The 14,935-nt window shown below is 39.7% G+C and overlaps 1 protein-coding gene across 1 annotated transcript in view; it reads right to left on the reverse strand.

The window, feature by feature from the left end:
• The window catches only part of STARD13 (StAR related lipid transfer domain containing 13), a 336,460-nt gene extending 322,179 nt beyond the window's left edge, over positions 1–14,281 (reverse strand). Inside the window, exon 1 of the mRNA XM_029602676.1 lies at positions 13,922–14,281. Within this exon, the coding sequence (XP_029458536.1) occupies positions 13,922–14,090 (169 nt within the window). The 5' untranslated portion in view covers positions 14,091–14,281. The remainder of the gene's footprint in view (positions 1–13,921) is intronic.
• Positions 14,282–14,935: the final 654 nt, after the last annotated feature.

Raw genomic sequence — 14,935 nt, forward strand, 5'->3', positions numbered from 1 at the left:
ATCAGGTGACTGGTGTGTGTGTGTATGTGGGAGAGAAAGAAAGTGATTATGGGAATGAGAAGCCTGTGCATGTGGAGAGAACAAGCATGGGAGTGAGAGACTGGTGAGTGTATGTGAGAAAGAGAAAGTGATTATGAGAGTGAGAAGCCCCATATATGTAAGTGGAACACGGGAGTGGGAAGCCTGTGTGTGTGTGTATGGCATGAGAGAAACTGTTCAGGAAGGTGACTGGTGTGTTTGTCAAAGACTGGGAGATGATTGGTGTGTGAGAGACAGAAACTGGTCATGGGGGCATGACTGGTATGGTGTGTGTGTGTGTGTGAGAGACATGGGCCCTAAGGAAGAGGACCATGAGTATAGAGCTTAGCCACTACTGCTGCTTCTGGTGTGTGCTATAGCCTGCATGGAAGAGGAGTAGGAAAGCTGCTGGAGGGGGTAAGTAAAGGTGGCTTTTTAAGTTTATTTTTCTTGATTGACTGCTATTTTATTATTATGTGATGTGTCTGCTTTTTTTTGAAATATTTTATTGGTGTTTGGAGAATTTTTAATAGTTTTTAATTGTTGGATGTTATTCTGTTCATAGTTGTTGTGAAACATTTATTCTGCTTATTAGTATAGTTTTACAATTATTTCTGTGTGGGGATCTATAGCTGCTTGCTAGTTCTGTTTTCCTAATAAGAGGTGTATTGGTTTTTAGGGCCTGATTTAATATTGTAGTGTTGCCTTTTCATAGATAGGGTTGCTCCTGTTTGAGTGTATTCCATAATACAGGTGTAACTGTGTGTGGATTAGTTTATGTGCATTACTACAGATCCTGGGAGTATGTTAGGTCGGTTCTGTGTCTGTTACAGAGATATTTTACTAGCATGTAAGTGTTTTATCAGTCTTATTTGTTGCGTTTTCTCAGAGGACATGCATTGGTGGTAAACTGCTGTCTTTTCATAAGTAGGGCTATTGAGCCTGAAAGTAGAAGGAGTTTGAGTTGCTGTTACCGAGATGACACCAGAACCAGAATATCTTTTTTGTAGAGTGAGTTGAACGGGGAATGTCATAATTCTGCTTTACATCCATTATTGTGGATCAGGGGGGTTCCTGTGGATGCAAACTGTACATTTACATCTAGCCCTGTGACGATCATGGGTCAGTGTGTCACGCATGTGAGAACCATCTGTCAGGTGTGTCCCGACAGAAAAAAGGTTGAGAACCACTGATCTAGAGATCACCTGGAGATTACATTACCAAGTAAATAAATCCCATACACTTCATTTTCAGCTTTTATTTAATTTGTCCCAGAAGTTTATTAGTGTTTATTATAATTAAGAAATCTGAGAAAATCAGTGGAAAAGATGAGCCTGATTTTTCTCCCTTTTTTTGGTTTGACATAACAAATACTGATAAATTCTTGTGAAAAATAAAATAAAAACTGAAAACAAAGGCCACTAACTATAGTAAAGTAAAGCAGTATATATTAAAGATGTGCATTCACTGGAAATTAAATTGGACATTTTAAACAAAATCTCCCATTTTATTTCATTTTACCAATGAAATGAAAGAAAAATGAACAAAATTGTATTTTTCATTTCATCTCGTTTTTCACTAAGCAAACACCAGCCCTGACCCAGGTCCACCTCTGCCCTTTCTTCCCTCACCACAAATCCCATCACTGCAAAAATTAAAAACAGCGCGCCAAGTTATAAAATCGGGTGTACATGTAGCGCGCACACATGTACGCCCGCACACAACCTTTTAAAATCTATCCCATATTGTAGCAATTTTCAAAAGTCCATTTATGTGCATAAAACCTTTTGAAAAATCAGCCCTATGGAGTGAATTTTCCAAGGACATATGCATGTAAAAGTAGCAATTGTCAAAAGTCCATCACACAACAGCAACACCTATAGGCATAAATCAATGGCCCCGAGTACCAGGTTGCACAGGATTCTGTCACTGTGATGCCTGGGTTAAATAAAGAGGAGGGTGGGGTCTAATCTGGGAAAAAGATACACCCCTCCACCTTCCCCTGACCACCATGAATGAAGACAATTGACACTTGGCAATTTTGCACCCTCCCTGTATTGCATATGGCACCGAGTGAGGTTGAAACAGGTTCTGACCGAGTTGGTAGCTCAGTTGTGGAATAAGGCAAAACATGTGAAAATCTCCAAATACAGTTATGATCATAAGTTTACGTTCACCTGGAAGAATATGAAGGATGTGCAGCATTTGATGAAAACATGAGTGATCAAACAAAACACATCTGTTATTTTTTATTTGTTTCAGATTTAAACTATTATGCATCACAGACTAGTATAATCATTAAACAAACCATAGCAATAAAGGAAATAATAAAATGGTCCTGATCAAAAGTTTGCATACCCTTAGTTCTTAATATCATGTATTGTCTCCTTTTGCATCAATGACTGCTTGCAGTCTTTTGTGATAGTTGTGAATAAGGCCCTTTATTTTCTCGGGGTAAAGCTGCCCATTCTTCTTGGCAAAAAGCCTCCAGATCCTGTAAATTTTGTGGTTGTCCAGCATGAACTGCATGTTTAGGTGCTCTCCAAAGTGGAGGTCAGAAAACTGTGATGGCCACTCCAGAATATTCATTTTCTTCTGCAGCAGCCACTGAAGGGTCGACTTGGTCTTATGTTTCAGATCATAATCACATTGGAAAGTCCAAGTGCCACCTCCATGTGCGGCTTCCTGGCTGATGAATACAAATTCTCCTACAATATTTTCTGATAAGATGCTGTATTCATCCTCCCACCAATTTCAATTAAATTCCCTGTGCTGCTGTAGCTCACACCCCCCCAAAACAGCAGAGATCCACCACCATGCTTCATAGCAGGGATGATGTGCTTCTCTTCAAAGGCCTTGTTGGCACCTCTCCAAACATAGCATTTATAGTTGTGGCCATAAAGATCAATTTTGGTCTCATCACTCCAAATTATTTTGTTCCAGAAGTTTTGAGGCTTCTCTAGGTGTTGTTTGGCATACTGCAAACAGGCTGCTTTGTGATGCTGGTACAGGAATGGCTTTTTTCTGGCACCTCTACCATGCAGTCCATTTTTGTTCAAGTATCCCCTTATTGTGCATGCTGAAACAGCCACACCACTTTGTTTCAGAGAAGCCTGTATTTCAGCAGACATTACTTGTGGGTTTTTCTTTACATCCGGACAAATTTTCCTGGCAGTTCTGTCTGAAATTTTTCTTGGTCTACCTGACTGTGGCTTGGTATTAACAGAATCCATAATTTTCCACTTCTTCATCAGAGCCTGAACAGTGCTGACTAGCATTTTCAAATCTTTGGATATCTTTTTATCTCATTTTCCTGATTTATAAAGTTGAACTACATTTGCTCAGAGATCCTTTGACAGTTCTTTTGCTTTCCCCATGCTTCAGTAACCAAAGTCAGTGTAGCGCTGAATGAAATGCATAATGGTTTCTCAAAAGCTAAAAAAACTCACTATTTATACACAGACACTAATTACAATCAACATTGCCATGTCAACCTGAAATGTGTTAACTTGAGTGTACATAATCAGCCCAAACATTTACGAGCATGCACACACACATTAGATAGATAGATAGATAGATAGATAGATAGAATAAGAATCGGCCCTTATCTTTTACCAAATCACTATGGTGTCCTTTCTGCAAAATTTAGGAATAGACAAAGTTAAATGCAGGAGTAAATCTCTGTGGTTCAAATTCCCCTCAAGTCAGCCTGATTTTTTTGCAGCATGTGAAAAAATTTTGCAAGCCAAATACCTCCAGATAGCATTGTTCAAGACTGAGATATTTTATAAAATAGAAGCCTATGGGCCTTGAGAGGTGAATGCTGTTTGCAGCTAACAGGAAAGCATATCAGACTTCTATAGGAGGCCTTGTTTCAAGGCTGGCAGGCTTTGTCTCAAGAACGATCAAAAGATTATTTATATATGAACCAGTCACTCACTTAACTCAAAAGCACTGCATCACAGCAATTTTTGCATTTGTATACTGCCATTTATCCAAATTGTATCTCCTTTATTTTATAAACTGTTGGCTTATTTGCATATTTCCCATACTTCTGTGACATTTCATAATTTCGTAATCTATTATAGCAACCACAAGTATTCAGAATTTTTCTGGACTTAATAGAGGTACAATACACATCTTTATTGTACGCATGACTACTTAGAATCAACAGTACAAATTTAGATCCAAATATAAATATGCTACTTAACATTTTAACAATGAAATACTACTTTTAAAACAGCATGCTAATTTAGCCCAAAATTTCGAAGCAGACTTATGGGCATAAAAGTTTGCTGGTCTTGCCACCCACACCCCTACATACCTAATGCGGGTTAAAATGAGCACAAAATGGGGTTTTACGTGTACTTTTACTTGCACATCCTAACTGATTTTCAAAGCATCACTTCCATAAATAAAACAGGGTTTCATGTGTATTCGTAGTATTTTGAAAATCAAGTCCCATATTTTAAACATGTGCATTCCATTAATGCAAAAAAATATTCCAAAAATATAAACACTATTCTAAAAACATATGAATGATAAAGGGAAACTACATAAGCCTGCCAAAAATAAAGTATATTAAAACCATCAATGTACTTGGATAGAGGTAAGACCTTTATCAGTCTAACATTGCCTGAGGAAGGGACTTTAATAGTCTCAAAAGCTTGCATTTGAAAATGTTCTTTATTTAGCAAAAAGATATCATCTCTGCTCAACTACTTTGTTGGTTTTCTTTTAACAAACTGTAGGAGTATGTTTAAATCTTATCTGTTCAGCAGTATGTGGGCCTCATCTGGATGTCATGTAAGCTCGCATATTGTACATAAACATTTCATTTGGAACATATCCGGCATGAGCTGTATTCCAGGATTTCGCCTTTAAACAAAGTTTCACTTGGTAAACTAAGGCGGTGTGGTTGCCATAGTCAGGAAACGAATATTTTGATCAATGGATGTGCCAGCAGGTATACGTATACATCAGTGGTATAAAGGGCAGTCATTCATGCCACAATGGGCAGTGTGCAAGAAAATATGATACAGCAAAGAGAACTGGAATTTGAGATATTTTGTAGTTACCTTTCTGATCTTGTACTGAAAGACTTAGAACAGCCTACAAAAAGATTTATTTGAAAGTGGACAGATGAGATACAAAATGCAATAACTTATTTAAATATCTGTGATTCTTATTCATATTGATTTATCATCAATATGTTTTCCAGGACGTTAGAATCTTCTGCTCAGAACTGAAGGAGATTTATTTTCCATTTAAGTGAATATATATACCAAAATCAGAATTCAGAAACTATTATGATCAAATAATATTCAGTGACACAGATGAATAAAAATCACATCCTAGCCTATATTTAAAAAAATAAATCTCAAAGGCCCTAGCATCTTTCCTTCCACTCATTATAACATGAAGACCAACTGGCTGTGAAATGGGCTGCATTTTAGGGCCTATACACCAATATGTATGCAGCTTACTAAACACACAAAACTGGTCTAAAAAGACATCTGTTAGTATGAGCTAACAACCGTGTAACTGAGAGAATATCATATGCAAACTGAGACTTTAGCAGATCCCTTTCTCCATGAGATACTTGGTTCATACTTACTAAGACCATACTAAGTGGCATACAGTGACATTTATAGCAGGGGATTCAGTCTTGCCCCCTCACCCCCTCTCCCCATGGAACCCAGATGGCATTAGGCCTGTTGTAACATGTAATGGGTGTGGGCTTGGCCCTCAGAAAGCTATTAATAAACAATTACAATTTAGTAAACCTCTTTACCAAAAACAGCACTAACTGCCAGCACTCAAAGTACAACCTCACCTACAAAAAAGCAACACTACAAACATTACATCAGGCTCTAAAACACCAATATACCTCCTATTTAGAAAACAAAACAAGCCAGGCTGCCTAAAATACCTGTAAAATAAAAATATATATATATGTACATAAAAGTATTGTATAAAAGCTTTTAAAACTACTAAAGTCCCTTCTTCATATGTCAGATCAGAGACATTCATATCTAATGACAGGTCCTATATTGTCTCAGTAACTCCCGTACGGTATTTTTGGATAAATCTTACATAGCTCCAATAAAAGCTATCTCAGCCTACCAAGAATACCCAAAAACAAATCTGCTATATTAAAACACTAACTCCCAGGACTCAAACAGTAACAACTCTAGCCAGAAAAGAGCAGCACTGCAAATATTACATCAGGCTCTAGAAGAGCAATACACCTCCTATTCAAAACAGAACAAGATGGACTGCTATAGACCCCTATATAGAAACCATACACTAGCAGAATCCCTTACCTGGATCACAAGTACAGAACACAGACAGACCCTCACCAAAGGCAAAATAAGAGATCAAACAAAAAAAAAAGAAATATAAAATATCATAAAAGTAAAACCATACTAATAAAAAGAATATTTAAAAACTGATGACCAGAACATCCAATAATTAAAACTCATAAAACTGTTTATAAAATTTCCCAAAATACCAATATAATATTTCAAAACAGCAGACATATCAAACATCCAAAGATGTACAGTAATATGGATTTCAAAAGTCTCCACCTCTTCACACCCGGGATGTTTCGATTTCCAGCCACTCAGATTGTTGTAGATTGGGAGAAGGAGAGCTACACAAACTTTATCATCTCACTCACACACAGGCTCTCTTCCATACACAAACGTACACACATACATACCGGCAGTCACATATATATACACAGGCTCTCATCCCCCCCCCCCCCCCCCCCCCACACACATACAGGCTGTCACCTACCTACCCTTCCCCACACACATACAGGCTTCTCAACCTCCTACACATATACACCCGTACAGCCACTCACCCACAAACATGCATTCAGGCAGTCACCCATCCACACCATCACAGATATACACACCCATACACAGAATCTCACCCAGCCATACATACACACACACACACACACACACACACACACACAAACACAGAGCCTCTCACTCACCCAGGCTCTCATCCCCCACCCACACAAAAGCAGCCATCTTCGCAAGCAGTCATCCCCCCCACCCCCACACATACACATACACAGCCTCTCACCCACACATTCACAGATCTCATCCAACAAACACACTCGCAGGTTCTCATCCACCCACCCAGGTAGTCATACACACACACACAGGCAATCACACATACATCCCCACTCCCACACACACAGGCTCTCACCCAGCCACACTCAACACCACCCCCCCACACACACAGGCTCTCACCCTCCACCCACACACAAGCAGTCATTCGCATACACAATTCAGGCAGTCATACACACACACAAACACACGTATGATGGTAACTTTCATTCTGGCGCGTGGGCACACTTGCACGTGTTTGCCAGCGCGCACACATGGACAGTCCATTTTATAACATACTCGCATATATGTATGCGTGTTTTAATATTGACAGGACACGCTAACATGCACACCATTTTATATGGGTGCACACAAATGCTGTGTCTACCACGTAAGTGGGGGCGGATTCTGTAAGATATGTGCGCCGACATCAATACCCATTTCCTCAATCCATACCCAGTTCGCCCAGTCAAGGGATCAGACTTCCTTATCTCCCCCGCTAACTAGCCTCTCTTTTACCCTACCTGCCCCAACCATTACAATTCTGCTGAGTAGACTAGATGGTTTTTTTCTATTTACACCTCTTTCATAGCAGAAGTAACACTATGCGGTAAGGGACCCTGGCGTACGCTTGTGTACTTAAGTACTTACGCACAGATCTGAAATGCCCATGTACCACCCAGACTCCACCCGCAAACCGCCCATTTTTTTCCCTTTTGAATCTGTGTGCGTACCAAGAAAAATGCGTGTACTTGGCCACTTTTTAAAGTCTGCATAGCACGCGCTAGCCAGATACACACACGTATCTCCGAACTTTGGTGCACGTAGGCCTTTTAGAATATACCCGATAGGGCTTGAGCCTCTTATTCAGCTGCCAGCGGGATGGGGGTCCACTGGCAGCCACTGCATCCAATTTCGCTCTTTAGCCGCCAGTGGTACAGGATCCGCTGGTGGCCACTGCGTCCGATCTCTCTCTTCAACCACCGCGGGACAGGCTCCACAGTGGCCTTCCGAGATCTGGGGGTGAGCAGCAGCAGGAGTCACGTTTATCCAAACGTCATCTCCTGCTGCCGCAGGGCTGGTCTCACGGTAAGAGCTGTGAGACTGGCTCTGTGGCAGCAGGAGATAACATCTGGATAAACGTGACTCCTGCTGCCCACTGTGGGGGTGTGTGTGTGCGTGTGTTGGGGGGGGGGGGATGTATAGCGAGATGTGATAACATTGATCGAATTGAGCAGAGGTTTCATTTATCCCTGTCCAATCTGATGTATAAATTTGGGGTGGCAAATGCCACCCTGTAACGACGCCTATTCACTGAATGCCTTGAAGGCCCTGACTGCACACTGCTGCTAAAAGGTAAAATTTACCACCTGCCTTGGACCATGAGTTTGCATACTACTGAAATAGTTCAGCTAACAGAGGAGAGGGAAAGGCAGAGAAGAGAAGGAGCATAAATATACACTTGAGCTTTTAAAAAAATATAATCACATTTAGATGAGAAAATATATTTTCAAACCAAAAGCTCACAGATGACAACTACGGTAGTTTTCAAACACTGTTGTACACTACACATTGTATAACACAAATTGTTGTAATGAAAGTCTCATCCCTTAAGTTCCAATTAAATACCACAAGTGTGCTGAAATGTTCCACTGCATGCGGGGGTATGGGGAGAGAGACACAAAGTCCACGGGGTTTGGAGAGGGAGTAATGGGGGATCTATACTGGGAGGGCCTGGAAAGAAAGAATAGAGAGAAAGAAAAAAAAACTTGGAATTGGAAGAAGGAGAAGCTGAATTGTACTGGATAAGAGAGAGGACCGGAAATTTAGCTGAAGGGGGAGAGAAAGGGCCAGGGATTAAGCTGGAGAGTGAGATAAGTGAAAGATCCGGGGTTCAATCTGGCAGGGCAAATAGGAGGGGGCAGAGAGAACACCTGCAGGAGGAATAGAGAGAATGCAAGAAAAGTGGAGGAGGAAGGAGAAAGGGCTGAAGAATGAGAGAGATCAGATAATGCAGGAGGAAAGGGTGAGGAGAGAATAAGGAGGGGAGGAAGCACAGCACTAATGGAAGAGAGTGCTGAAGGAAGAGGAAGAGATGACAATGCCCAGAAGAAAATGGAGAAAAGAAAGATCTCAGGAGGAATTTGATAAAGAGTGCAGGAGGTAGAGAGAAGAGGAGGCAGACAGGGGAGGAAGAGTATATGGGGGGGGGGGGGGACACTATGTGAGCAAGAAATAAAAAGAGAGGGAGGCCACAGAGAGTGAAAGCACAAGATGGAGAGGAGAGAAGAGAATGATATGAGAGAAATCCCTGGAAAGAGGGTTTCACTCATATCATATCAGAGGAAAGAGGAAAGGACAGAAGACACAGATGGAAGGGGGAGAGGCGAGAGACTGAAAAGGAGGAAAATGGAGACAGAATGGAAAGAAGAGACTACATGAGAAATTGGAGGAGGGAAAAGAAAAGCAGGAGAAGGGGTAGAAAAAGGGAAGGGAGAAAAGTAATAAAAAGAATACAATGCTGAAGGAAAGGGAAAACAAAGAAAGGGGAAGAGACACAAAACAGAAAAGAAAAAAGGAGGATATGAAAGAAATAAAATGAAACAGAAATAAAGACATGACCAGCCAGAAAATCAAGCCCAAAACTATTTTGTTGTTTGAAAGAGAATTTAACTGAACTAATCAATGTCCTGTGACCCAGTTAAAACAGAACATGGATGTATCTCTCACCTGTAAATTCTCCTTATGTAGGGGACTGATGAAATGTTATTAGCCGGTTTGGCTTTATCTATCAAACAATTAATCCCGTGCTTGGTGGAAAGTTTGTGGTAACAAAATGTGCTTGTTGGTACTGGGAAGTTGCCTATTTTGAAGGTAGACTACAAATATTTCTCTGATCTCCCTATAAACTGCCTGCTCACCACTACCACGTTAATTAAAACTGCTCTATATGTTTTACTGTATGTACACTGTTTTATGGGGGAGAGGAAAAACGATGCACGACTGAGTCAGTGTGTGGAGGAGCAGGCTGCGGGAGGGAGGAAAGGCCGGCAGTGTGCTTATGAGTCCTGGCCCCTGGTCTTTTAAGTACCTCCTAGCAATGCCTGGGAGTACATTCAGTTGGGTGATTCCTCTCACTGGGAAGGTCTTAAGAGATAATTCTCTCCCCTCCCCCCAATGAAAAGAACTCTTAGGCTGTGCTCTGAAGAAATACAGGAAGCAACCATGTGAAGTCACTGCTACTGTGATCAATTTCTGTGCCAAAGTATGTGACACTTTTGTCGCGAGAATTATAATTGTTCCTTGCACCAGACCTAAAGCCTTTTTTTTTGTGATTACCTGCGCTTCTGGAACCCATGGCATTTCATGTCTTTGCCATTAGGAGAGGTCATGAATTAGTATTTTATAGGAAGTGTAACTATTTATTTAATTTTGGACTATGCTTTAGGATCCTTTGTTTAACGTTTGTCACAGCGTCTACACCCTTTGCAGCAGAGTCAAGGAAAACCAACAAGGAGAAAGGGCAACCCTCATAAAACACAGCCCCCCAGGCACAAAAAAGACAGATGATTAAAGCCAATTCAGAGAAGAAAAAAAGGACGTCCCTCAAGAGGAGCCCTAGAAGAGGGATGGTCCACCCCCAGGGCCAGGAGAACAAAGGGTGGTAATGAGATACAGTAGGGGAACAAAGACGCTGCCAGATGAGCCCTGAAAAATGCTTTTTACAAACTTCAGATAAAAAAACTGAAGCTCTTTCTGAATGCAGATGACTTTTGCACTGTGTTATAGACGCTGGTATTTTATCAGGGTGGATTATTGTAATTCCATCTATATAGTGGGTTACTGGCCTCTACATTAAGCACTATACAGATGATACAGAATGCACAAGTGCTCACGGATGCCCAGCTCAGCAGGTCTGCACAGCGATCACGTGTCACCAGTTTGTACATCCTGCACTGGTTGCCCATGAAGTGACACACAAAATTTAAGATTCTAACCTTGATTCAGAAAACACTGAACCCAGAGGTTCCAATCTGGATAAGTGCGTCATTGAAGATTTACAGACCGTCGCGCTTATTGAGATCATTTCGGGAATAATTTACTGGATGTCCCCACCTTACGATTCTTCTATCTTTCCGAGGCTACAGCTCGGATGTTTGCAGTCAGGGGCCTAACTCTTAGGAGTTCATTACCACTGATTAGACAGGCATTCAAGTCAGAATGATTAATTGTGCATTTTTTTATAGTACCTTTTAATGTGCTGTTTGTGAAACTACTTGGGATTACATTTCTATTATGATCATATTTATTTGTGTATTTAGTTTATGCCTTTTCATTGGTAGCTCAAGGCGAGTTACATTCATTATAGCAAGTATTTTCCCTGTCTCCATAAAGCTTACAGTCTAAAGGCCTGATTTACTAAGGCTTTCTCCTATTCTGTGTCTATGGGCAAAATGCTTAGTAAATGAGATTTGAAGATTGTACTTGAGGCAATGGAGGGTGAAGTGACTTGCCCAAGGTCACAAGAAGTGGGATCTGAACCCTGGCTTCCCTGCTCTAACCACATGGCTACTCCTCCACACTATGAATTCATAAGCCCTGCCTAGAACTGTGGATAATGTGGGTAAGTGTTTTAAATAAATACATCAATTAAATATATGGAATTCCTGGAAAGCAAAAGAAATTTTGGAAAAAGACAGGTCATGAATTATTTATTAATAGCACAGAAAATGTATGTGGCATAGCGTAATGAGCTGAAGAATAATGTTTGTATTTCAACTTTATATATTTAATGTTTTTCTACTTCAAACAATCAAAGTGCATTATTAAAGTTTTGAAGGAATATACTGTAGGGCAAAAATCATGCTTTTTTAGATAAGGGTGCCCTTACAACCATATCTACGCACAGCTTCTAAAAGAAAACTGACTCTGTTATGTCTAAATTGTTTTTAAGTATACCCATAGGGGGAAAATTCCATTTGGCTTTCTATTTAATCAAGCTTGTACAGAAGGTTTCTAGAATTACATAATATCCTTCCTCAAAATCAGAGCTGCAGATGAACAGTATCCAAACACCACCAGTTCCTGAATCTCATAAACAAATTAATTTGGTAATTGCCTAGGAAACCATCTGAATCAATGCACACTGGTCAGTAAAGTATTTAGTATTCTTTTGAAAGCACAAATATTCTTCCTACACCTCAAGAAAGCAATAATCACCTATGAAAGAACATTTTAAACAGAATGTAACAATAGTTAAATCTAAAATAGACAGGTATTTGTTCCTTTGCTTCAGTCCTTTGAAGGGAATACTGAAACTTTAACACTCAAGCAACCAATGTCAGAAACATCATGTATATAACACATCATGTATATCAAATTAACTTAAAATTTAAAAAACCTACTCAATACTGTTCCCCATGTTTTAAGTTCCCTTGATTTCAGATACAGAATCATCTTCCTTCAAAACTCCCCAACAGACAATCTTGTCCACTTAAGATGAAAAATGTGAACATTTTGTTAGCCTATTTCCTCTTGAAATTAAGTGTATATAGTTTTTGGTCATTTCCTGCTATTTTTAGTACTTGGACTAGAAGTGTGCAAAGTTTTTAACTTCCTACGTCATCTAGAAGGTGGTTTGAATTTTTACATAGTATTATCATATATAAGAAGCAATTTTTCATGCTAGAAAATGTACTGAATTTCCTTTTGAATGAAATGACCAGCTGCAGCAAAAGTCATTAAACATATAGCTCACAATGTTTGGAAATATATGGCTAGCTGTAAAATACATTAACTTTCCATCCCACTGACACTGGACACTTTTATAAAACAACAAAAAAAAAAAAAGTGTCCAATATAAAAAAAACCAATAAACAAAAAAAAAACACATGAACTAGTTGCTCCATGTGCATATTTCTCATACTCTTTAACCCTGATAAAAAATATATATATATGGCTTTCTGGAAATGGATATGTTTGGTTATGTAGAATAGAGACTCCTGTAAAAGGTAAGTAAAGAGACAATTTGTATTTCAAGGGAATTGGATGCCATAACACATGCTACATGAAAATGTCTTTGACAGACATCTTCAGCTTGTTATAATCAATGTTTTTTTTATATAAGATATAAGAATTGCCATGCTGGGTCAGACCAAGGTCCATCTAGCCCAGCATCCGGTCTCCGACAGTAGCCAATCCAATTTGAAAGTACCAGGCAGATCCCATAAAATATCTAATTCCTGTTACCACTCCCAGGGATAGCAATAGCTTTCTTTAGTCTGCCTGGCAAATAATATATTATGGACTTTTGGGGTTTTTTTTTTTTTAATAAATGATTATCCTTCATGAGGCATTGGGAGCTATTTCTTCAAAACTAATAATATAAAATGAAAGTGTCTCACAATTTATGCTAAGGCAGAGCAATTTAAAAAAGTGGTACATTTTTTACATACAGCACAAAAATGATGTTTTCTGCAGTACAGTTTGACAAGTGGCCTGATTTTTGTAATTACAGAAACAGGTAAAGTCAAAGCTATGGTTATCTTTCAAAGGGTGACTGAGAAATATAATAGTGAAAGCTATAAAGAAAATCACATATATATATATATATATATGATTGTATTTTTATAGATATAATGTTCTTTATAGTCTTACATTATAATGCATTAAATAATTACTATGGACAAAAGTTCCGTACAGAGAAGTGTGTGTGTAATCTTATTCTATAACACCCCTACAGGCACAGCACCGAGAACGAGAATCCATACATAACTTACCTTGCTGAATTTTAGCCAGCAGCTGTTGGCGGGCCAGAATCCTGCTCATTCTGTACGAGGAGCGTCTCTTAGCCTGCTCAAGCCATAGGACCAGCTCCTGGCCCTCAGGTGTCAAAGAATTTAGACAGGCACAGCCCGAGCCCGAAGTCATGGGCACCTGCATAAACATTTCTGAAGCCCGCACACAACCAGCTTTAGGCTCCAAGACGGCAATTCCGGGCTCGACAAAGACGAATGAAAGAGGGCGAGAGACCCAAAGTGAGCTCAGAGGAGCGAGCACGTTAGAAAGAGAGAAAACAAGCCAGCGCTGAAAGCTACAACTCCGGATTCCAACTCCTAGCACGTGACCGAGGCCATCCAATCAGGGGAGGCAAAGCGTGTGAACGTACACCGTCTGGTCTCGGAGTTAAAGAAAAGTCTCTCCAAGCATTTGTAATCCCACAGTGTGGAAGGCAAATGTACATACTAATGACATACTTCAGAGCTGACTAAGCAGTGAATCGCTGTGATTGGAAGGTTAGAGAAAAAAAAAAAAAAGACATAGGAACACCTATGTCAAGTTGCAAAATTCCTTAGTGTGCAGTGCTGGCGAGATCTCCTCCATTCTGCCAAAGAGAACCAGGTAGAGCCAAGCAAGTTATCTTTTAATTAGCTGGCTTGCCAGTTTTCCTCTTAATCATACCATAGAGTGCCTCGGAAAAGCAATTTAGAAAAAGCTGTCTATCACACAGCTACTTGCTACAGCACCAAAGTAAATGAAACCTTCCCCACAAGGAAAAGCAGGCTATAATAAAATAAGCACACTACAAGTAAACAAAACTGCACTGCTCCTGTTGCTTCTATGGGGTTATACTAGTATGTGAAAAGTTATTTTCTTTATGTAAAAGTTTTGTATATTTATAGCTATTATGCTATATTTAGATGAGTTATTTATTTTCAGTTTTTATATGAGCTGCACACAGTTACATAGTTAAAGAAAAACGTGGCACCCATATCAAAGCAATGATAAGGACT

The sequence above is a fragment of the Rhinatrema bivittatum genome, chromosome 5, assembly GCF_901001135.1.
Source record: "Rhinatrema bivittatum chromosome 5, aRhiBiv1.1, whole genome shotgun sequence".
Taxonomy (NCBI): domain Eukaryota; kingdom Metazoa; phylum Chordata; class Amphibia; order Gymnophiona; family Rhinatrematidae; genus Rhinatrema; species Rhinatrema bivittatum.